At 44.0% G+C, this 24129-nt stretch overlaps 2 protein-coding genes across 3 annotated transcripts; both read right to left on the bottom strand.

Annotated features, from left to right (window-relative positions):
• Positions 1-152: 152 nt before the first annotated feature.
• On the bottom strand, positions 153-6710 carry mmp23bb (matrix metallopeptidase 23bb). Its single transcript, XM_048265023.1, has 8 exons — positions 5454-6710; positions 4394-4536; positions 3690-3829; positions 3371-3538; positions 3043-3207; positions 2249-2359; positions 1653-1779; positions 153-1456 (listed from the first exon to the last, which is right to left on the bottom strand). Exons 1-8 carry the CDS (start codon positions 5544-5546, stop codon positions 1264-1266), a joined length of 1140 nt encoding a protein of 379 aa, XP_048120980.1. The 5' UTR covers positions 5547-6710; the 3' UTR covers positions 153-1263.
• Positions 6711-7868: 1158 nt separating this feature from the next.
• Positions 7869-23807, bottom strand: ap2m1b (adaptor related protein complex 2 subunit mu 1b). Of its 2 annotated transcripts, XM_048264802.1 has the most exons (13): positions 23625-23807; positions 20076-20189; positions 17759-18024; positions 16904-16986; positions 16579-16584; positions 16324-16459; positions 15896-16040; positions 13600-13614; positions 11003-11125; positions 10677-10812; positions 10479-10576; positions 10223-10334; positions 7869-10062 (listed from the first exon to the last, which is right to left on the bottom strand). In XM_048264802.1, the coding sequence occupies exons 2-13, from the start codon at positions 20147-20149 to the stop codon at positions 9928-9930; spliced, it is 1329 nt and encodes a 442-aa protein (XP_048120759.1). In that variant the 5' UTR covers positions 20150-20189; positions 23625-23807; the 3' UTR covers positions 7869-9927. The 2 variants fall into 2 exon arrangements, with proteins under 2 accessions (XP_048120759.1, XP_048120761.1); XM_048264804.1 differs by lacking the exon at positions 13600-13614 and having other exon boundaries at positions 23625-23806.
• Positions 23808-24129: the final 322 nt, after the last annotated feature.

Here is a 24129-nt window from a genome sequence, read left to right as displayed (position 1 = left end):
CTAGTCTCTAGTCTGCACAGCTTCAGAAGTTATTCAAAGTGTATCTTTTAAACATTTCTGTCGTGTGTGCCGCCTTTAGAATTAAGTCTTCCATTGACACTAGCAGTTGCTTTTATGAACTGTGGAACTTAAAGATTAAAGAATAAGATCAGTCAATGTAATAAATGTTTTATTATTGATTTCAGTTGTTCAGATTTCTTTCCTGTGTATTTGTAGTAAGAATTTTGTCACTGCGAATCCAGTCAGACTATACCTAGTACATACATTTGCACAACTGGCTGTGATGTTCTTGATCAGTTAACATATTGCAAGCCAACAATTCACTGAAACAAATATACCTTAATTGCTATTCTTCTACATGCGTGTATCTCTTCTCTAACAATAAACACATCTCAACACATCATACTTGTAACAACAGAGAATAAACTAGCCTATAACAAAGTTAGCCCTTTTTCCAATTATGTCACATTTCTTCAGATAATCTACTGTGCATTTCAGCGTACACATACAGAACAATACAGGCCCATATCTGTACATAGGTATATAATCAAACACATCAAAATAATCCCTAATACAACATGAATGCCCATGATATTGTGGAACAGTGTATGGAGAAGAGGGATAAGCTTTTTCCATAATTGCTTTGTTTCTCAGTCTGAATGGCACTGTATTAGCATTTACATTGAAGACCTAGGTTGATCTAAAGCCCTAACATGACTGACTTGTGCTCAGGATGTAGTCATTTATGTTTGACTTGCTGTTTAGAAGAGACTTCAGACATCAGAGTTTCAGATATCAGCAGGATGCTGAACCATGAGGGGGTTTGTGGAACATACAAATCAATAATGGAAAAAACAGGAACGGCATTCCTCAGCTCTCCTTGTGTATTTTCACTATGAGTATACCCTGCAGAGAGAAGGTTCTCTGATAGAAATTACAGATGCCATTCACACAACTACATAAGACGGTCCATGGTTTGTTAGTCTTTTAAAAAATAAAGTAGACTCCTGACATCAGCAGAAGTCAAGCTTCCTGACCATATCATTCCTACTGAAAACCCATGGGAGTTGATATTCATGGACGACCACAAGTTTCTCGCTGATGAGATAAACTGCTGCTGAGATGTGGTGACAGACTTCAGACCACAGAACTGAAGTAGCAAAAAAGGTCTTCATGTCAGGCAAAGGTTCAGCAGATGGGGGCATGACTACTGGATTTACTTCCCCCTTTACTGTGCCTTTTTTGGACCCAAGCGGGACTCCATCAGCTGTTGGAGGAGCGCTCTGGCTTCAGACGGATAGCCCAAGAGTTGGCTGAGACCACGTTGCCACGACGATGGACGCGACAGGTGTAGGTGCCCTCATTGAACTCGTTGGCAACGATGCGCAGGTCGCGGTCCTTCATGACTATATAGCCTGGGATTGAGGTGATGAGCTGCTCCCCATCTTTATACCAGCTACACCAAGGACAGACAGAGAGGACAGATCATTATATAAAATATAAAAAAAAAGCTAAAAGATAACCATCATCCTTTTCACCTTGCTTTGCAAAACCCCTTTCATTTAGCCTTCAATAACAGATATTACTCAATAACCGATATTACTCAAAAACAGAATGCCCTGAATCCCATCAACATGTCATGAATTTGTTACCTGACTTTCGGTGGCACCTTGGCACTTTTCGTCCCACAGCGGAAGCCAACCACTTTTCCACGGGGCACCATCTTCACCTTGACGTTGGCAGGGGGCGGAGTGGGTGTGCTGATGGCATCCAGAGGCTCTGAAAAACAAGAATAAGAGAAAAAGTCAGGACGACGGCAAAGAACAAATTGCCACCCTTAATTTGTCATGTTGTTTGCCAGATAAGAAGGGCACTGAATGGGAAAGTGAGCTGGGTCTGATTTGGAATGGAGCCAGTGGATAAATCCTCGCCAGGATAAACCCTCTCAGTCAATTGCTGTGTCAGTGGGTACTGTTATTTTAGAGGCATGCAGTGTAGTCTAAACACATCCTGCCATAAGCGTGCTGTGTTTTTTTTTTTTTTTGGGGGTTCTTATTCAGAGACATGTGAGGCAGATGTGTATCAGGACATATTATGTTTGTAGTGGTAAACATCTCTGAGTGAGATGAAATGATCAGATGATGAGTTGATCAGATGATGAGTTATCACCAAATGTGGCTTATTATGCTAGCAAGATTGATCAATAACTTAAAATCCATAAGTTAGTGAACAAAAGGAGTTTCTTTACCATAGCAAAGGTCACAGCGCTGAGGACAGTGCTTCTTCATGAAGCTCCTTCGTCTTTCACAAAAGCCCAACCTCGCCCAAGGCTCACAGACACGACGTTTGTCTTGACAGCCTGATACACACACACACACAAACATACACACACACACTTGTTTTCATTATTAATGTTGTAAATGACTGTTGTAGAAAGAAATGGCTGATCTTTAATGCAATATACACCGCCCATTATCAGCAACCATTCATCCAACATTCTGTTTACTAATCTGCTATCATTTTAAAAGGCTAACTGAGAAAACATGGGAGAACCCTTTTGCAATTATGTCAGCACATAATGTAATCTGAAAACTGCTGCCCTGATCTCAGCTGGTATTCTGTCTATAATGGAGTAGAATGGAAATTTTATTGGAGTGGAATTTGGAAAAGTCACCCTAAACTTTGGAACGGCAGTGTATTTATGCATCACTTAAAGCATGCACCAATGAGCACTCCTGGAGTAAAGGAGGTGGTTGCGTGTGAGCTGAGGTAATGCTAGTGCCACGTATCTAGACTCTAAATACAAGCCTGTGAGGCAACTTCCTAGTCTGGCAGATCTGGACACGCAACCATGAGGGAGCACTGATACACTGCAATAACAAGGTAGCGAGTGGCTGCTTTTATCTCATGTTTATAGGGGAAGCAGAATGGAAAATTTCCAAAATAAAAACGATATTTGATAAGCTCCATGAAAAAAAAAAGAGGAATTCCCTCCTATATCTTTTGTTATGCCCTCGGGCTGTCTGCTGCTGAGTTACTGACCGTAGAGTCTCTGGATCCCCCAGATGTCGTCCTGTGCGATGTTCCTCTGGCCGGTGTAGGTGGCGTTGGGGTGCATGAGGGCCTGCGGGTCTTGCGAGTGCCACAGGCCCAGGGCATGGCCGATCTCGTGGGCTGCCACCTGGACCAGGTCATTGAGCCACACACCTGAGCCAAGACCCAGAGGGGAGAGACAGAGGCAGAGAGGGGAATGCACTGGTGATCCAACATGCAAATCTGAAACAATACACTCTCTCTCTCTAATGTCACACACACACACACACACACACACATACACATACCAAGAGAATTACAGATCTTAAACCTGTACCTTGTTTCCAGCTGAAGCGGGACTTTCCCAGGATCCAGAACTCATGGTTGTCAAAGTGGATCTCTCCGCGTGGAGGCAAGAAGGCGTGGGCCAACTCCCCATTCAAACCATCAAAACACGGGTGCAGCGGAGACCACCAGCAGTCCGTGTGATTGAAGGTATAGAAACCTGACACACACACACACACACACAGGGATAGTGATAGTAAAGCTGTCCAGCTGGCCGGGTTTCCCACATTTCCAGCCAAAAAAATTAACTACATTTTAATTTCCGTTAAGTGCATTGTTTCATGTTGTGACGCTCTCGTCTGATAGCTCACCAATGACTATGTCAGCGCTCTTGTTGGGGTTGGTGATTTCGGTGAAGGAGAGGGGGGACACGTCACTCCACTTAGTGAAAGCGATGCTGATGGCTTTACGTGTGTCATCTTTGTTCAGCGTATTGGGGAACTTCGTAATCCTTATTGACAGCACAGAAATCTCAATTATCCTTCAGGGTTAAGTAACAAGAAATGGTCTCCTCCCAATGCTCCCTCTATTCTTCTCTCTCTCTCTTCACACATTCCTTTTCAAATAAACTTATATTCCTGCGTGGCAGTCTGCTATCAATTAAGCACATGGTTTTTATATCTCCGGCCACCTCCCAGCAGTCTCCGAGTTCAAGCTCATTCTCGAAATAGCACTCGGCTCAAGTGCCCTCATTTATTTCTCTTTTCTTTCTCCTGCTTTTCCCCCCTTTTCCCCCCCTTAACTTCCATTTCCTGTTCTCATCCATCTGTGGAGAACATTGCCGTCCTCTCTCTAATTACCCATCCTTTCACATCTCTCGCTTTTCTCACAGCACCACCGTCCCGCACCACCGTCCCACCCCACCTACACCTAGACCCTAAACCCACAGCCCTTTCTCTCCCCTTTGTCCTTCCACCACCCCAACCCCTGCACGTCTGCACACCTCGCAACCCCCGCCCCGCCACCCGCACCACCTCCTCCTCCATCCTTCTCTCTCTCTCCTTGGTTCTCTCACTTGTAGGTAAGGTTGAAGTGTTCCCACTTGTAGCCCAGGGGGTTGATGGCGTAGCGCTTGGACCTGGCCAAAGCCACCCGGGAATGCACGTCCACCGACGAGGACACCTGGACGTAAGGGCGCGGTGAACGGACGACAGCCTCCTGGAAGAGATGGAGCAAACATGGTGGTGTGGATGAGGGATACGGAGAGGGGTAGGGCGAGAGGGGGGGGGGTAATGGAGAGAGAGAATTGGTTAGAGGGAGGTGGGCAATAATAGAAAAGTGTGTGGGGGTGGGGGCAGGGGGGTAAGAAAGCGAAAGTAGGGGTGGGGGGCAATCCATCCTTTTTATTTGGACAGGCCTTCTTTTTTACAAGATGATCTTCCCAGCACAGCAGGGTGCATTGAAGAGTGACCGCAGGAGACAGTAAAGAATATGAGAAATGTGTGCAATGACCTGCATTTAAGACAAGGCAATATTGAAGTAGACAGCATGCCGCAGAGCCAAGCCAATGAGACAGCCGGCAGGGACAAGAGAAGGAGGAAAAAGGAGTGCCTGCCCCCCATGGCAAATGGGTAGAAAGAAAGCAACGCCAAAAATCACCAGTATAATACAGTACAGATGTGGGACAGAGTAGACCACACTCCTCCATCCCCACAGCGGTTCTTCCTCTCTCTCTGTCTCTCTCTCTCTCTCTTCCAGTGCCATTTTCCTTCCTCATGCATGTCTATCGCCCTCTCTCTCTCCGGCCTGAAATATCTGTCGCCCACATGTGAGGAGAAGGACGGACAGCCTCGTCCCCTCCCCCGATGACCTTCAACACCTTTACTACACCAGTTCCCAGTCTGCCCACCTTGGACAAGCCCCCTGAAGATTTGTGTCGAGGAAAAACCGTGTGAAAGATGGCCCTACTTGAAACTGCCCACAAAATACTGACAAAGAAACAAGCAAATACATGTAAAGTCTTAGCCATGTAACTTTTGCCCAAGAGATAATGTGACATTTTCATAGTGCAGTTCCTTGACACAGACGTCTCTTCATTGATATTTTGCAGTGAAGTGTTGTGCAAATCCACTCACCATCTCTCTTCTCCACAGTGGAAAGGCTCCAGTTCCACTCAGAAGCATCAGTGAGATGGCCAGAGGTAACAGCCGTAAACAAGTCCAACTCATCTCCAAAAAAGGAACTCGTAAACTTCCTGTGAATTCCGTGATTGTAAGTTTTGGAACTAGAATTGAATTTCCAGCTGGCTCTCAAGGGGTAAATCAGGGATCATATTTTCAAAACGGAACAAACGGAGAAAACTCTGTCTTTTTCAATAAACTTGAACATTCTGGTGGATAATAAAGTTTCCGAAGGCATTCATTTTAAAGTCAAATACGCAGTAACGTTTCTCCGTCCCACGCTGTCTTCGGAATCGGTGTGGTGCACGGTGCTGGCGTACTCACTGTCTGGAATCTTAACTCCAATGAGTTCAGCTGAGTTAAGCATTTAAACGAGACGTCCGAACCACTGTTTTCCTCGCTTCGGCAAAGTTGTGCGCGTCATGCAATCTTCCATTCTCGAATGCGCTCTTTTTTCCCTCCTTGCAAGGATCTACCCTGTCCCTGCCTCTTCAAAACTTTCGTTTCATACGCCCCATCCACAACCACTAGACGGACCAGGTGTCCTGCTCCCGCGGGTGAAGCCAGTAGGAAAGTGATGCATGGAGCGCCGCCCAGACCGCTTTACAAAGACCATCTACCTCGCCGACCCAACTCCACCCCATTCAGCCCCGCAACGGAGAATGACAAATAAAACGTTGTTACTCTGATTGAAAAGAAATAACGAATGCAAATTTAGATACAATATTTTCACCAAACCATCATTTATAAATCTAAATATAACCTGGACTACCCTGTAACATTTCATTTTCAATTACATATATATATAATAGAAAATCCTCACAAATCGAGGAAGGCGCTCTTTATTTTTCTTACCTGTTGCCCCAGATGGCAGGGTCACAAGGCCTGCGCCATCTCAAGGATAGATCAACACACCAGTTTCCCAGCTCCAGATGTGCCTCTGCCCCCCAGCACACAGGTTGATCAGCTCATCTGTTAAAACACGTCCCTCCTTTTCCCTTTGGGCAAGTCTCACACACTTCAAAATAAGGGGGTCCAATTTGTTAAGTGCAGGAGAGGTTATTGGTTGTTCTGCAGACACTTGGTAGCAACTTCTTGCAAATAGGATCATTCTGCCCATGCAGTTTCAATGAGGGAGCGTTATGCATCACATCAAGTGTGTGTTTCAACAGCCTACCTCAGAGAAAAACGCACACGCTGCCATTTTAAAAGCTCCACAAATTTTGCATGCAGGGCCTGCTCTCATTAAAAATCCATTGTGCAGAATGAGGTGAATTTTTTGGCAAAGGGGCCCGTTTGGCATTGTATATGGTCTACCGGGCCAAACAGCCCTCAGTCTCTCATTTGCCCCCCCCCCACCCCCATCATTCTCAACGACCTCAGGAGGGCTGACAAACAAGCGTGCTGGCTCCTACACCAGAACTCCGTTGGTTATCACGGCGAGTCAAGTATTGGCAACCGGGGGAAATCATTACCTCAAATGAGGTACAAAGCAGCCAACAAAGAGTCCTTGTCCTTGAGCGCCAGCCTAGGGCATGAATACTGTCTGCCTCCTCCTCCCTAGATAGCGATGACACAGGGTAGGCTATCTGTTGAGTGCGACACAGGGGATTGGAGATAAAACAAGAAACAATCGTTTTTCATATAGACAGATAAAATCTGAACACACATCCTATTTAATAACACAATTCTTAACACAGCTACCAAAAAGAAAAGGCATTACCTTACTCTTTATCCACAACTGACAATATGCTACATATTGCGCGCCCTTGTCCTCGTACTTTGGGGTGCACTCTGAATACAAGAGCAAGAAATTCCCCCGAACCTGTGCGTAGACAGAGATTTCAGTGAAGGGCACCTGAATAGTAGCCTCATAACTTCCGCCCCTCATTTTGAACTTGGCAGCATGCCCGGCACTTGGCTGAACTCCAGGTGACTGCGGAACTGGAGGCCGCTTGACCCTTCGCTGTCAGTCACCCTGGGAAAGAGCCGAGAGCGAAAGGAAAGAGGGGCGGAAGGAGGGATCAAGAGAAGAATAAGCGGGACAGGAGATCCTCTTTCACGGCCTTTGAGGAACGAGAGTTTAATTAGCCATCAGTCTATCCGTCAGTCTGGCTGTCTCTCCTTTCAGTGGGCTAGTCTAATCATCCAATGACCTCAGTTTACTCGGTCTCTCAGAGATGGAATGTGCTAGGAATCCTACACACACACAAACGACTACAAAAACTTGCTAACCCAGCCTGCAAGGGCTGACATAAGTAAACATGAATTCTAATACATCAACTTCTTCCATACAAAGACACATATTTTTGCCATCTCCATGACACACACAGCTAAAGTACCCATACAAGTAAAGACAAGACATGTAAATTGGTTACTCTTTATTTTTTATTGTTGGGATTAAATGGACAGTCACAAAGTTACCAAATGGAGATCAGACACTGAAGCCAATAGGAATAAACCCCAAAGAGTTACCCACCATCACTCAGGGCATAATAAGAGGGTTAAGTCTAGTGTTTGTGACACTGAGACAGAGGGAATGAAAGACCAGGAATGTAATTACACAAGACGGCCTAAACTACTCAGGCTAACTGTAGTGTTATATTAGGATTAGTACTGGGAATGCAGGGCTGCTGTTTGTCCAGGGGGAGAAATCGATGGCTTCAAGAGTGCAGCAGCTGAGTGCCGAGCGAGCCCCCTTCCCCTTTCCAAACCCTGCTGAATATTTCAAAGGGCTGCGACACGGATGAAACCAAATTCATGATTCAGGTTTGGAGGGACGCTGGAGAATGAGCGAGAAACACCCTTTAAAACACGGATGCTGCCCTTAGCATTTTTCAGTGCTCCTCCCCTCTTTTGCAGAGGTGCGGTGCCTTGTGGTCAAGTAATTTAAGAGATAAAAGTCCGAATGGACAGTTGTAAACGCGTGGTCAAAGATGTAGGTCATCAGTGGAGAGTTTGGCGGTGACTACAGGTGCTCCCGAGGCTCACACAGTGCCAAGCTCGCCAAGGGCTAAATGAAGGTTAGTTAGAGAAAGAGGGTGTGACGGTTATACCCCTGAGAGATGTGGAGCAGGTCTTGGATCAAGGAGCTCAAATTCACACACGCAAACACGCACACATACATAATACACACATATCTGCCTAAAGGAGACTCCTACACAACACTAAACCTGACAGCAAATACTGGCAGAGAAATTCATTTTAAGCTCTGCTTGGTAGTTTACTTTTAACCTTTTCTGATATCTATAATATATAATATGTATTTAATATATTTATATATACACACACACTAGAGTTCTTTTTTTTTTTTTTAAATTTCTGCTTCCATTCGCTCTGAACATTTTGGTCACAAAGTGAAAACTGCACATATAAAAAAAAAAAAAAAAAAAAAAAAAATAAACAGAACAAACAAAAGTAAAACGATTAAACAATACCTAAAAAAAGAATACACAGCAGAAGATGGCATTATCATCTGCGCCAGTAGATGTATAACATTGGCATTTAGACCTTACAGCTAGTGAAAAAAAAGCAGTGGGGGGGGGTTAGACTGGCGAGTTAAAAGAGAGTGGGGACATGGCATTGATACAACAACCAAGAGATAGAAAGAGGCTGTTGTACAACTAACACAATACAAAAAACAGAAATCTTACTAATATGCTGAAGTTGAGACACAGTACAAAAATAATGACGTACAAAAAAAAAAAAAAAAAAAAAAAAAAAAAAACACACTATGGCAAAATAGGGGCTTGACTTATTACAAGGTACGCCCATAAACAGACTACACACTACAGCCTAAGGTTTGATTACAACAGCAGAGACAGAGGGGGTGGGGTTGGCAGGTAGTGTGCTGGATACCACAGGAACAGAAAGACCTCTCACTTACTACGGCTAGGAGAAGGAAGCACGTCCTCATCACAGAGCTAAAGGAAAGGGTGACGGAATGGGGGGTGGTGTGGGATGGGGCATCAGGGGGAGTATTGGGAGGAATAGAATCGTGGACTCATTAAGCAGGGATGGGATGTTTCCGCTGTATAGAATGGCACTGGGGAACGTTAATTTGATTCCTTCTTTTGTGTCCACTGCTGCTCCCCCCCCCCAAACACACACAACCCCTATCAGAGTATTCACCGGCTGATGTCTCCACAAGACAGGTTTGCATTAGCTCAGAGTAAATGACGTCCGGAATACTTTCAGGAATGCTGTTCTTTCTGTCCCTTCTCTGTTGGTCTTCAGGCAGCTCCCATGGTGAGGGGCAATGATGAAGAGCAAGAGGGACACAGGAGGAAGGAGACCAGGAGAGGAAATCAATCCCATCTGCCTTTGCACTCACGCTCCTTTTACACTCCTGTCTCTGACTTCCCATCAGCCAAAAGCCCTCCTACCTTCCCCGAGGTTGAGTCGCAGGTGGGGAGGAAGTGGCGGCCGGTTAGCAGCGCGTCTCGTAGATGCCGCTGCGTCCGATGTAGCGCACCCATTTAATGACATCGTGGTCGCTGTAGTTCAGCTTTGGCTCGAAGACCTTCAGGTAGCGCACCTTGAGCCCTGAAGGAGCGAAGGGCACCTGCAAGATAAAATGAAAAGAAGCAAGTGTGTCAACAATAGAGAAAGTTAGCAAAGTACTGACAAACACAATAAGCACAAGATAACACACAGATGAATGTGATGGCATGAAAAGTGTGTGTGTTTGTGGGGTGGCAGGGGTTGTAGGATGGTGAACAAACCTCAAAGTTCATGGAGATGGGAGGGCGGGCCCACTTCTTCTTGTCGTTTGTGGGCAACAGCTCAATCTCAGCACTGATCTGAGACTCTTTCATGCCAGCCATGCGCTTGATCCTGAACACAAGGGGGGGGGGAAGGACCAGTTAGTCTGGCACGGATCTATGAAATGTCTATCATATGTTCAACTGAGCTGAAAACAAAAACAAACAAACAAACAAACAAACAAAAGATGGGTGAGGTGAGGAGGTGGCCACTTACTTCCACACAATGGCGTTCTCGCTGGCCTTGTATTTGGCCTTGCCCTTCATGCAGATGACCTGCACCCCGCTAGTGTTGAGAGGAGTGGGGATGCGCACCTAGAGGTGGGGGAGCAAACGAGCAGTTTGTAAGACCAAAATGCAACACAACTGGGACTTTCTCCAAGATGGCTGTGGTTTGCGGCTAAGGCTGATTTACCTCAATCTTCTGCGCCAACAGTGAGGGTTTGAAGTTGGACTTGATCACCACTTTCACTTCCAGTTTGGTGCGACCCACCTCCCTCACCAGCGGAATCACCCGGAAAGGCAGGATGATGTCTTTAGTGGTGCGGTATCTGGGGAGAACACGAGAACATGACTAAACGATCAATTGGCTGCTCATTGAAAAAAAAAAAAAAAATGAGCTGATCGCATTGCACTTCAGACACACATTCACCAAGGTCACTTTGTGAGTGTGTGTGTGCATACGCATGCGTATGTAAATGTGTGTGCACGTGAGAGAGAGAGAGACAAACACACACTGACCTCATGAGTTCATACTCTCCATCCGGGGGGATGAAGCTGATGCTGCGCTCCGAGTCAAACTTGCTGAGACGCACACACTGATGGAATGTGCAGTCATCGATTGCTATGGACTGCTTCCCAGTGCTTACAGGAACAACAGAGGCAGAGAAAGAGAGAGAGTGTGAGAGGGGCAGAGAAAGAGAGAGTGTGTGTGAGAGAGAGAGAGAGAGAGAGAGTGTGAGAGGGCAGAGAAAGAGAGTGTGTGAGAGGGGCAGAGAAAGAGAGAGTGTGTGTGAGAGAGGGGCAGAGAAAGAGAGAGTGTGTGTGAGAGAGAGAGAGAGAGAGGCAGAGAAAGAGAGAGAGAGAGAGAGAGAGAGGTGAGAGGGGCAGAGAAAGAGAGAGTGTGTGTGAGAGGGGCAGAGAAAGAGAGAGTGTGTGAGAGAGAGAGAGAGAGGCAGAGAAAGAGAGAGAGAGAGAGAGAGAGAGAGAGTGTGAGAGGGGCAGAGAAAGAGAGAGTGTGAGTGAGAGGGGCAGAGAAAGAGAGAGTGTGAGTGAGAGGGGCAGAGAAAGAGAGAGTGTGTGTGAGAGGGGCAGAGAAAGAGAGAGAGGCAGAGAAAGAGAGAGAGAGAGAGAGAGAGAGAGAGAGAGAGAGAGAGAGAGAGAAGAGAGAGGGAGAGAGAGAGGGAGAGAGAGAGAGAGAGAGAGAGTGAGAGGGGCAGAGAAAGAGAGAGTGTGTGTGAGAGGGGCAGAGAAAGAGAGAGTGTGTGTGAGAGGGGCAGAGAAAGAGAGAGAGAGGCAGAGAAAGAGAGAGAGAGAGAGAGAGAGAGAGAGAGAGAGAGAGAGAGAGAGAGAGAGAGAGAGAGAGAGAGACACACACACACACACACAAGGAGGGTTGGAGGAGATAAGACAGACAAAGAGGAGGTACACAACTAGAGGGCGAGGACAATGCCATCATTAAGGCTTCAGTCTGAAGAAATGGATTTAGAAATCAATGGAGGCTGGCTGTCGTTTGGGAGGTTAGGGAGAGAGCAACCACAATGGAAACTGTCTGGGTATCATAGTGCCAATACTGTTGCAATTACCACATACATACACAGAAAGAAACTCAAATCTCCTATCCGTGCTGCATGTTAGTAGTCACACACACACACACACACTCACTTTTGTTTTGTCTACTAGTTACATGGTCAGCAGGATGTGGCAACACAGGGAATTATGGGTAATGAATGAACAGGCGCATCAAATAAGCACAAGGAGCTGAACATTACATGTCTATCCTGAAATAATTCTAGGACACATGAAGTGCGATGCAAAGACTACCTGCCCCCCAGATCACTGAGGTCCAGCATAAAGAGAAGGAAGTACACAAACAAAACATCAAGACACAGACATAACTTGAGAAACAAACAAAAAACACCATAAACAATGAAAAAAAAAAAAAAAAAAAAAAAAAAAAAAGAAAAGCACACAGCTAATGAAAAAAAGAAAGCATCTTTTGCATCTAGGGCACAGACTGCAATAAAGGTCTACTAATCAGGCTGAAAAACAGATGCATAGAGCAACAGATGACGTGATGCGATATGGATATGGGAAGCCATCATCCACACTTCCATGTACAACACCATATATCAATCTCGATCAAGGGAAAGATCAATTATATTGATCCGTAAACATGACCCCTTGTCATAACTGACAGGAAATTAATTTTGCAAGTAGTACATGTCTGCTCTGCCCGGCATTCCTAATCAAACTCTTCTGGGCACTGAAGGCGTTTTACACGTGGAACATATGCTACATTTCTTAATTAATTATAAGGCTTAACATTAAATAGGCTTATATTGCACAACATACAGGCCTAGAATATGTTACCACGACAACTTCAATACAAACTTTGCCTGTGAAATCGCGCCGCAAGCGAAAGTCATTTATTTGAACTATTCCTATTTTAGGGGGGAAATCCAGAGCAACTAAAAAGATGTCAACCACCCATCTAAAACTTTCAGTATCTGTATCTGGTCTGTATCCACTCTCAGATGAACCTGCTTGACCGTTCATCACAGCTGTTGCTTCGTTATAAGGCTACCAGGTCTGTGGGGAGGGGCCGCTGGGAGTGAGAGGAAAGGGGCTGTGATCGCTCAGTTATTAACATACAAATAACAATATCATGTCTGTTTTTACACTGACCTGATTATGTAGCCTAGGCTAGAGTCTGTTCGCAATGTGTGCGCAGCAGTTTGTGAGACTTCATTGAAAGTGGCTTCTCCGCTACCTGTGCAAAGCTGATGCTAAATAAACTGCTAGTGCTGACAATGCTTAATAAGCTGCATTATGGAACTATATATATAGTTTGTGATTTAGTGCGGTATAATTGTATAGGCAATTATGGACATTTAAAACATAAGCCCGGCAGATTTTCTGCATGTCCGGTATTCTGAAATATTACCAGACTTTTTGTCCGGCCAAAAAAAAAAAAATCTAACGAAACCTCTGCTACAGACACATGAAGTTCAATGTAATGGAAGCCCATCACCACAGTCAAGGACACGCACACAAAACTACCATGGTGAGTACACTACACACACACACACACACACTGGCCTAGGTGAGTACACTACCTGCCCCCCAGATCACTGAGGTCCAGCATAAAGAGAAGGAAGAGTACACAAACAAAACAACAAAACATCAAGACACAGACATAAGACACAGACATAAACAAACAAAAACCATAAACAGTGAAATAAAATAAAAAAGCACACAGTTAATGGAAAAAAAGTAAAAGGAAACCATGCATCTAAGACAGACTGCAATAAAGGTCTACTAATCAGGCTGAAAAACAGACGCATAGAGCAACAGATTACGTGATGCGATATGGATATGGGAAGCCAACATCCACACTTCCATGTACAACACCATATATCAATCTCGATCAAGGGAAAGATCAATTATATTGATCCGTAACTATTGATCCAAAATGAATTTTGCAAGTAGTACATATCTGCTCTGTTCGCATTCCTAATCAAACTCTCCTGAGCACTGAAGGCGTGGCTTATATTGTACAACATACAGGCCTAGAATATGTTACCAATGACAACTTCAATACAAACTTTGCCTAGAAATCGCGCCGCAAGCGAAAGTCATTTATTTGAACTATTCCTATTTTAGGGGGGAAATCCAGAGCAACTAAAAAGATGTCAACCACCCATCTAAAACTTTCAGTATCTGTATCTGGTCTGTATCCACTTCCTCAGATGAACCTGCTTGACCGCTCATCACAGCTGTTGCTTCGCTATAAGGCTACCAGGTCTGTGGGGAGGGGCCGCTGGGAGTGAGAGGAAAGGGGCTGGATCGCCAGTTATTAACATACAAATAACAATAAGGTCTGTTTTACACTGACCTGATTATGTAGCCTAGGCTAGAGTCTGTTCAAGAATGTGTGCGCAGCAGTTTGTGAGACTTCATTGAAAGTGGCTTCTCCGCTACCTGTGCAAAGCTGATGCTAAATAAACTGCTAGTGCTGACAATGCTTAATAAGCTGCATTATGGAACTATATATATAGTTTGTGATTTAAAAGCGTATAATTGTATAGGCAATTATGGACATTTAAACATAAGCCCGCAGATTTTCTGCATGTCCGTATTCTGAAATATTACCAGACTTTTGTCCGCCAAAAAAAAAAAAAAAATCTAACTAAACCTCTGCTACAGACACATGAAGTTCAATGTAATGGAAGCCCATCACCACAGTCAAGGACACGACACAAAACTACCATGGTGAGTACACTACACACACACACACACACACACTGGCCTAGGTGAGAGACACCTACCTGCCCCCAGATCACTGAGGTCCAGCATAAAGAGAAGGAAGAGTACACAAACAAAACAACAAAACATCAAGACACGACATAAGACACAGACATAAACAAACAAAACCATAAACAGTGAAATAAAATAAAAAGCACACAGTTAATGGAAAAAAAGTAAAAGGAAACCATGCATCTAAGACAGACTGCAATAAAGGTCTACTAATCAGGCTGAAAAACAGACGCATAGAGCAACAGATTACTGGATGATATGGATATGGGAAGCCAACATCCACACTTCCATGTACAACACCATATATCAATCTCGATCAAGGGAAAGATCAATTATATTGATCCGTAACTATTGATCCAAAATGAACTTTGCAAGTAGTACATATCTGCTCTGTTCGTCATTCCTAATCAAACTCTCCTGAGCACTCAAGGCGTTTTAAACTTCAAATACAGTGGACAGACAAATACAGTCTGCACACTGGAAAGACAAACTATGTGATGTGTTGATATATAAATCCAGGACAAGGTATATGCCAATAACTAGAAGTGCCTGGCATTGAGTTTCACATAATCTCAGCTCCAAGTATGTGTTCATGTTCCCTACTCATAACATTTATTATTTCAACTACAATGTTATCTACATTGCAACAACAGACCAACAAATGTTCTACTTTCTTTTGATAATTTGGGGGCTTTCAAGAAATTTTTAAAGAATTTGTTCCCCTTGCATTTAATGAATTACTTATCTTACAGAGTTATGGTTTGTATGTTAATGGTGTTTGTTAATATGAAAACTCATTATTTTCATAGTTGATTTGATATTGCTATTACTACAAATATTGTTATTATTACAGTCATTATTATGCTTAATATAGGCTTTTCAACTTTATTTCAAACTTCCTTTTACTATTTAAAGTATATAAACAGTACATAATTAATTAATTGAATCACTTGGGACAAAAGCGTCTGCCAAAAACCATAACAAACAGTGCTACTCACATACAGGGTATTCATATATTCCCTCTATCAACATTACTTTCTTCATGTAGAGCTAGGATGTGTATGTGCATGTGCTTGGCTATTGGTCCTGTCTCACCTCTTGCCGGCTTCGTCGGTGCCACCACCTTTGCCTTGCTTGTCGATGACGATCTTGTCGTTCATGCCGAACTTGCACTCGGGCATGCCGCTAAGGTAGCTTTTCATGACCACACGGCCGGACACGTGAGCACTCAGGACCTGACCTGAGAACAGCCGAGGGGAGACGAAAGGTCAGAGGTCGCAAAGGCAAGTCAAAGAAACCGGTTCTGTGAGGTCACGCTGCGTGTATACAAGCAAGTTCTATTCTTTGCATGTTCTTTGCATGTTCTTAGGTCGAAATCAAGTCTAGACTTTGGTGAATTCTCCCTATAGGGTCACTGTAGTCCATTAACATTAAAAGTGAACTCTTCCCAGCTAGTGGGAATGAATCACAGCACATTATTAAACAAATTAACTCCTTTTATTGCAAAGGGAATGGGGCGTTACCTTGAGGCGACATGAGCAGGTTGACACTCTCCAGAACGTCCAGGAAGAGCTCATTGCGCCGGTACTTGATACCCTCCCGCCGCCAGCCGATCTGTCCAGTCACCTGGCTGGTAATCTGGGACTGCTCCTCCTTCGTCTGGACGGGAGAGGGGGGGGCACAAGTCTCATTACAGCAACTTTTTGAACAACGCATAACGTTTCAGATGAACTGAATGAATGTAAACCATTGTAAAAACTGTTGATATATATACGTACATGATGCTGTACAGAAGCACATCAAAATGAAGGACAGCAACAGCACCACGGAGCATGAGGAAGAAGAAAACAGAAAGTCACGACTATGAAGGAGGTAATTCAGTTACAGCCCCCTGACCTCATTTATCAGCCAGACTAGACAGCAACACCTGCGGCAGCTCTGAAACTCAATTACAGCCCACTTACAGTCTGGCTGAACTTAGACTGCCTAGGCTGGAACGCCAGACCACACAACACATGCAACAACGAGAGACCCTGTCGGGAGTAAGACGTCGGTCTCCGTGTATGTGATTTTGCTGTGCTGAGGGTGCTTTGGGGAACCCACCGCGCTCTTGATGCCCTGCTGGGTGATGAAGGTCTTCAGGGCTCCCGTCTCAGAGTTCTGGGGGTACCCAAAGTCCAGGATCTCTGCAGAGAGAGGAGATTAAGAAGGGAGGCCTTCAGAACATGCCCACACTTGAGATGAAATACACAAGAATATAAACCACTTTTTCAAATGAACTTGATGCCAAAATTACTGCTGACATTACTGGTGATAAGACTATAGCCTAATCAATAGTTCATCAGAGACCAATTCCTTATAGTTTCCCACCTACACCTACAAGTTGACTGCAATTCAGGAAATGAAACAACATGGTATATGCACAGGCTTTCTGCAGTGGTTTATACACTGCCGATTCACACTTTGGATGAGATGAGGAGTGTGAGGAGTCTGTGTGGTCCATCAGCAGTGTGTAGGAGGTGTGCGACTGCGCAGTATTTTCTTTAGGTTTTGATTTTCTCATCTCATCGGCCATAAAAATCAAAACCTAAAAAAACCACAGCACAGCGGAAAATTCCACCGACGCAGTCTTCTGGGAGAACAGCAGCAAGTCCTGCCGCCTGGGCTGTGAACAAAATCGGTTATGTCCGACAACCTACAGGAACAACATGCTCAGCGGAAAACAAGCTATCATCTGCTGTAGATAGACGCTGTGTTTTACTGTCAGCAATGTAATAACAATAGAACATCACCACTTTCATTTCATAGGTGCTTTCTAATTGGCCAAGGTCACCAATGTGTTGGCAGACAAATTCTGATATTCTGATATTAGAAGTGATGCATTCCTTCATTTATTCTCTTCCTTTCTTACATTCATTGTACTTTTCTTTCACTATAAACAGGCGTTTGAGTGTTTACCGTCCAGCAGCTCGTAGATCAACACAAAGTTGTTCTTGATGTTCTCCTCGCTGATCTTGCCGAAGTAGGCAGTCATGACGTCGCACATCTTGTAGAGGAACTCGAACACCATGGCGGCGTTGACGTTCTGCTTGGTGACGGCCGCCAGCCAGATGTTGGAGCGCTTGACATGGAAGAAGCTAGTGCGGGCGATGTTGTTGACGGGGGAGCGCACCTGCTGCCGGGCGTGGATCACGTTTACGCGGAACGCGTCCACTGCATTACGCCTGCGGGCAGAGCACACGATGAGAGAGCAAGTAAGAGAGAGAGCACCCAAAAGCCTAAAGGGCCCATCAAATTACACACGGTATGCGCTATGAAATGCATTATTGTTAATGGCTTGCGTGTGCAAGAACTGCGGCATTTTGCCTGCTTGGGTATAACTGAATACAGCAATCACACTCTGTTTCAGAGAAAGACCACCTAGAGAAGTTTCCAGTCGAACTTGAGTGGTATGTGGCGTATGGAACGTCTGTCAAAATCAAAGCAACAATCTGACCAATGTGAGAGCAATTTAATAGCGCCTGGAGTGTTGTTTATAAATTTTGTTCCGCATTTTGTTCCGACAATGGCAATGACATTTGCATTGAAATGAAAATGCCCTAAAAACAACACCACAGAGGAACAAGATGAAACAACAGGAAGATTAGAAGGAAGAGGAAACGAGATGAGAAAAAGTGAAGAACACTCACATAAATCCTCATAACTGTGGTATGTGATCATGATGGACACCATAAAAGTGGTTTGGAGTAGGGTGAATGGAGTAGGGTGAAATGTGAAATATCTACAGTACATTACTAAATAACTGAAAAAAGCACTGAGCACTTATCAGGTTAGACTCTTGCCCCACCCTCGAAATCAGCCATCGCCCCCAACTGCTTGCCAAACCTCCAACCCTTTGACCCCCCTGATATGAGGAACAAAATCACCATCTCGAATGGATCTGCTCTGAGCTAGTGGTGAAGGGTGTGGGACCCTGAACTGTAAATTCTTGAACTGTGAATGACAGAATGAGTCAATGCAAAACCATTTTTTGGACCTCATCGTCGGAAATTGTTACTTTACACGCCAAACCCATCACAACATGGGGTGTCATTTTCAGGCGTCAAGCTTTTTTTTTATTATTATTATTATTATAATAAGAACTTTGTGGTTCTTTTCTTGGACTTCTCTTTATAAGAGAAATGCACCAGCTCAAATGAGGATCTCAGCATTGCATAGTCAGTCAACACAGCCACCTTTGTCAGCAGAGCTGTGATACCGCAAGTCAAAAGAAGCCCCTGCCAGGTTTCTTCCTCTCCTCCTCCCATCTATACTCCGTCCGTACTCTTCTCCCATCCCCCTCCTCTATGCTGGGCTTGTCTCTAAGCTCAGTGCACTCTGGTGACTCACTCCGATGAGCAATTCATTTATCCCCAACACGCACAAACAGACACACACACAACACACACAACACACACACACACACAACACACACACACACACACTTGCTCTCTTCCTCACACACACACACACACACAACACCACACACAAACAGTTCTGGCTCTGTGACAGCTGCAGCAGTGGCACAGGGGTTTGGGGTGATGGTAGCCTTGGCAACGGCGCTTCTAACGGCTCTCATCGGTTATCAAAGTCTTCCCTGGTGTCCTGAGAGCGGCGGGGCTGGGTCATTTCACAGACTCACTCACTTCGCCCTCTTCCTCCCCCTCTCAGGGGAGGGGTGGGACACAACTGCCCTCTCAATGTCTCCTCATCAGGTTGGAAAAGGTCACAGCGCATGGAATAGTAATACATCACAATAAAACAAGTAGCCGAGTGCATCCCACATTACCATAGTGCTGTGCACCAACACAAAACAGGGGGGACATGGGGTCAGAGTTGTGCACAGGACACACTGCAGTCAGCATGCTGCTGATGGGCTGTGGGCTTAGTAAGGGGGAGAGGGAGGCAGGCCGAAGACACGGCACAGCACAGCATACCGATTTCTACAGGGGCCAATGGAGAGATGGATTGGGGGTTATCCTTGCTCACAAATGATAAAGGACACAAACACACACAAATCAAGAATGATCAAGAATGACAAGTGTGACCAGAGAAGGGCAGGAAAGGAAGTAGCAGAAGTTACTTTACAGAGAATCCAGCCCACAACACTTAAGTCAATCAGACACACATACTTTGGCAAGGATGGTGTGGATGAAGGAATTTGGGAACAACACATTTGAGAATGGGGAAAAAAATAAAATACATCCTCAATTTCATCCTCCAACCCTCCACTCACCCTATGTCATCTCGGTAGACACGGGAGATCAACACCTCCCCCTTGTGGTTGTAGATGAACAGTCCTCCAATCATGTTGGCAATTGTTTAGTCTTCATGCAACATGATGAAACAACTGCAAGGAGAACAGACAGACCCATTAAATACCAAACAAACAAACAAACACACACACACACACACACACACACAAGTAACCACAACACACACAAAAAGCATTCATCACTATTAGGGCTGGGACAACACGTCGACGTAATCGATGACGTCGACGCAAAAAATACGTTGACGCAAAATATGAGCGTCGATTCGTCAAGCATAACATGTGCTGCTAAATATTTTTAATTTTACACCTTCAGTGTTTTCTAACTAATCTGTGGCTGGGCAGCACGAAATCAAAACCGGCCACCACACATTGATGTTCTATGTTGTAGTCCTACTATTTAAATTAAAGAGAAGAATTTCATTGAGCTGCACTTTTTACTCACACAGCCTTTCCTCGCCCCGCCCGCTCTCTCTCGTAACGAGCCCGCTGCTCCTCCTCTGCATGTGCATTTAACAAATTATTCACGATTGTTGAAGGATTGTTGTTGCCACATAAAAGCACTGCATAGAACCAGAGAATGTCTATAGAACACAGTGGGCTAAATTGCTATTAAATCCGCTTAGCGTCGTGACCATGCTGCGCAAATTTGTTCAAAACTGCACATTAAAGTTAAGGTAAACTCTGCTAAGGTCTCATCACAACATAGTACATTGAGGAGACTAAACTAAGTTAAGTTACAGTATGCAATCAAGCAGTATTTCAAAGCTAGCGTTAGAATACTGTTTGGATGTCAAGTTTAGCATGCTTACTTGCAGCTGCTTGTATTCGTTACTGAGGCTCATTTTATTGACTCTGAATGTTTGCAAAATCCCGATGTAAATGGAAAAGTGTTTTCCAAGACTCAAAACTGCTTGTCCAAAGGAGAAGTACGAACCGTTATTTGAACTAACTACTTTATGAATTGCATCCACACATCAGCAGCCTTTTAACGGTGTTAATGTTAATTGCAAGGATTCCCACACGAACGTCTTAAAATGACAATCACTCAATTAGACATACACTACTGAACTTTTATTGAATGCTACCTCTGACTAAGAATGCATTACTTTGCACTGTATAGTCTTTTATTTTGGAATCTTAAGAGCAATAAACATATATTGCAATGTTAAAGAATTCATGTTTTTTCATTCATATATGTAAATAAACATGTATAAGTTGCTATTAGTGAATTAATTGGGAGATAATCGATAATCGAATCGAAATCGAATCGGACTGAAAAATTGAATCGTTAGATTAATCGATGCATCGAAAAAATAATCGCTAGATTAATCGTTTAAAAAATAATCGTTTATCCCAGCCCTAATCACTATATTCTTATAGGCGTTCTTTGCTAGCCTACTTTGTGAATGCACAGCCGACCGTTCTGCCACTCAGTAGGGTACAGAATGGAGGATGTCAGTGAGGCAGTGGCACAGACAGAAGATCAACACTAGACCCGTATCCATTATAAGCACCAGAGGAACAACCTGGAGTTCATCCCACAACGGCCTCCATTAATCCCAGCCACTCTCACTCAAGGAACATCTAAAAATACTCTGATACGATTACAGCAGAGAACCGTCACCCGACAGGGCTGACTCTCAACAGCAGCACGCCACACTCAGATTAGGACTATTGCATTGGTCATATCTTCAAAAACATTAACATGTGTGGGGGACTTCTACATCCAATCCTATCTAAATCCTTGGATGCACACAGGGAACTAACTAGCAATCTACATTCATCCGGTTGACCCTCCCTGCCTGAGCTCACAGCCAGCGTTATGCCAACAGCAGGCACTCTGACTGCATCTCAAGACTGGAGGCTGAATGTAGCAGAGTTATAGACTTTGATGCATACCTGAAGGAACGCATGGGTACAATGCCTGGGACCCCTCAATCATGATAGCATGTTAATTCTTCTACTTCATCACCTACTATTACTACTTAGACAATTTCACCTTTCCCATGATTTTAGGTTGACAAAGTTGGCATGGAGCCATCTCTCACAACCTAACCCTTAGTCAAAGAGAAGCGAACAATTGTAAGCACTGAACATAGTAAATAGCCCCAATGTCCCTAAAACAGGGTTACAATAATGTCCACTGTGCATGCACAATATATTTTCGTTGACAGAATTCGTATGGTCTCTTGAACAGATGAGCAGGGTGTTTTAACTGCTAACTATTAACTAGACAGCTAATGTGTGATTATCTATTCATTGACATAATGTGTGCTTATCTATCCACTGACATGTAACGTTAAGGCCTAAGGTTTTGCCATGTAGCAAGTCACCTTACAATCTAACGTTAGGTTAATCATAACATGTTTAAATTGATTAATTTAACTAGAGAACTGGAGATCAGACTGATACAAATCGTTTGCTGCGAGCTAAGATGTATTTTTCATTCACGGAAGGAGATGATTACGAAGACGGGAACCGCAGTGTGATTTATTTTAAAAACTTATCTAATTTCACACAATCTGACATTGCTGTAGAAAGCCCTCATTGGCATAATTCTACATTAGGCATAGGCCAAATGATTCTATTCCGGGAATCAGTTCTTTCAGTTCCCTTCACCTACATGTATGAAGAAAGCAGTTAGGCTAAACTGACGTTAGCAATTAACGTTAGGTTAGCATTAGTTGCTACCGACACACCTGTGTCAAATATCGATTTATCATCAATAACAGACAACTACATTGGCAAACGAGGTTAAATGAAATAGTACGATTGAAGATGAACAAAATATAACGCATGGAGAACAACACACGACCATCGACCAAATTTGCCGTCAAGAGTCCAACATGTCTGCCGTCCTAAAGCACGGACAAGCCCACTGCGACGATACGGTCGCCAGCTAGCCGTCACGTACCTCAACCTAGCATTTCGAATGCTGACAGTGTGTGGAATCAAGACATAAAAAATCCATAGTTCTAGCTGATTTAGTCTAAACACCTCCAGACTGAAACAAAAAGCCCTTGCACAAGTTAATGAATGTCAATTTATTAACAGGTGAATATAACTTGCCCAGGACCAAAATGTCTGCCTGACCGGAAAACTATCTTTAACGTTAACATTATTAGCTGTCGGCAAAGCTAGCATTACTGTTGACGTTCACTCTGATTCTATTTATTTTCCTCAACATCGCAAATAATACAACGACATAATATGACTCTTAGTTAGTTAGCAAGTCAAATCTAAAACTAACAAGTATGTGCAATTTACTATAAGACTATTGCTTTAAACAGAATCCAACGAATATTCTGCTACAAAATTGTCTCAATGACAAATTACCTGCTAGCCAGCCTCAGCAAGAGTAAGACAGTCAGCTAGCTAGCTAGAATTGGCTTACTGGCTAACAGTGCCATTAGCCAGCCTACTGGATCATTTGAATATTTTGTCACGACTGATTCGTCCGCTCTTTCAGCAGTACATCCAAAGCGGCCACTCCGTCAACAATATCCGTACCTATGTTTCTCTCACACCCTCACACTGGGCCGTCGTCTTTCACCAGATATGAAGTCTATTCCGCAGGAATCTCCGGTTGCTCAGAAGATGCTCCCCCACCTTGCTTTGTCTTACGGTCAGTTTGTCATCTGCCCTTATTCAAGATGTCGACCGCTCCCTCCTTCCTTCGAGGCTCTCTGTCAGCTGACACGACGCGATGACGTGACAGCAAGTAGGCTACAAAAGTGCACGAGAGTGAAGTGCACTGTCTCTCACACAAACTCTGGAGTTCAGCTATGCATTCAAATTATCTAATTTAAAAAATCTTATTTAAAAAGTAGTGGCTAGTATTTGAATCTCTGCCCTGTCTAATTCAGTATGACAGCAGGCTATTCAGTTGTGGGGGGAATCACATTTTTTTCATTAACGACTCAATTAATTTCTCTCTGTGGTTTCATACTAAACATGATGGGTTGTTAAACATGATGGGTTGTATATAAAATGAGCTGTTTGTGTTCTCTGACTG

This window comes from Alosa alosa, chromosome 15, assembly GCF_017589495.1.
Source record: "Alosa alosa isolate M-15738 ecotype Scorff River chromosome 15, AALO_Geno_1.1, whole genome shotgun sequence".
NCBI classification, from domain to species: Eukaryota; Metazoa; Chordata; class Actinopteri; order Clupeiformes; family Clupeidae; genus Alosa; species Alosa alosa.
Note: the sequence above shows the minus strand (reverse complement) of the source record. Positions and strands in the feature narration are given on the sequence as shown.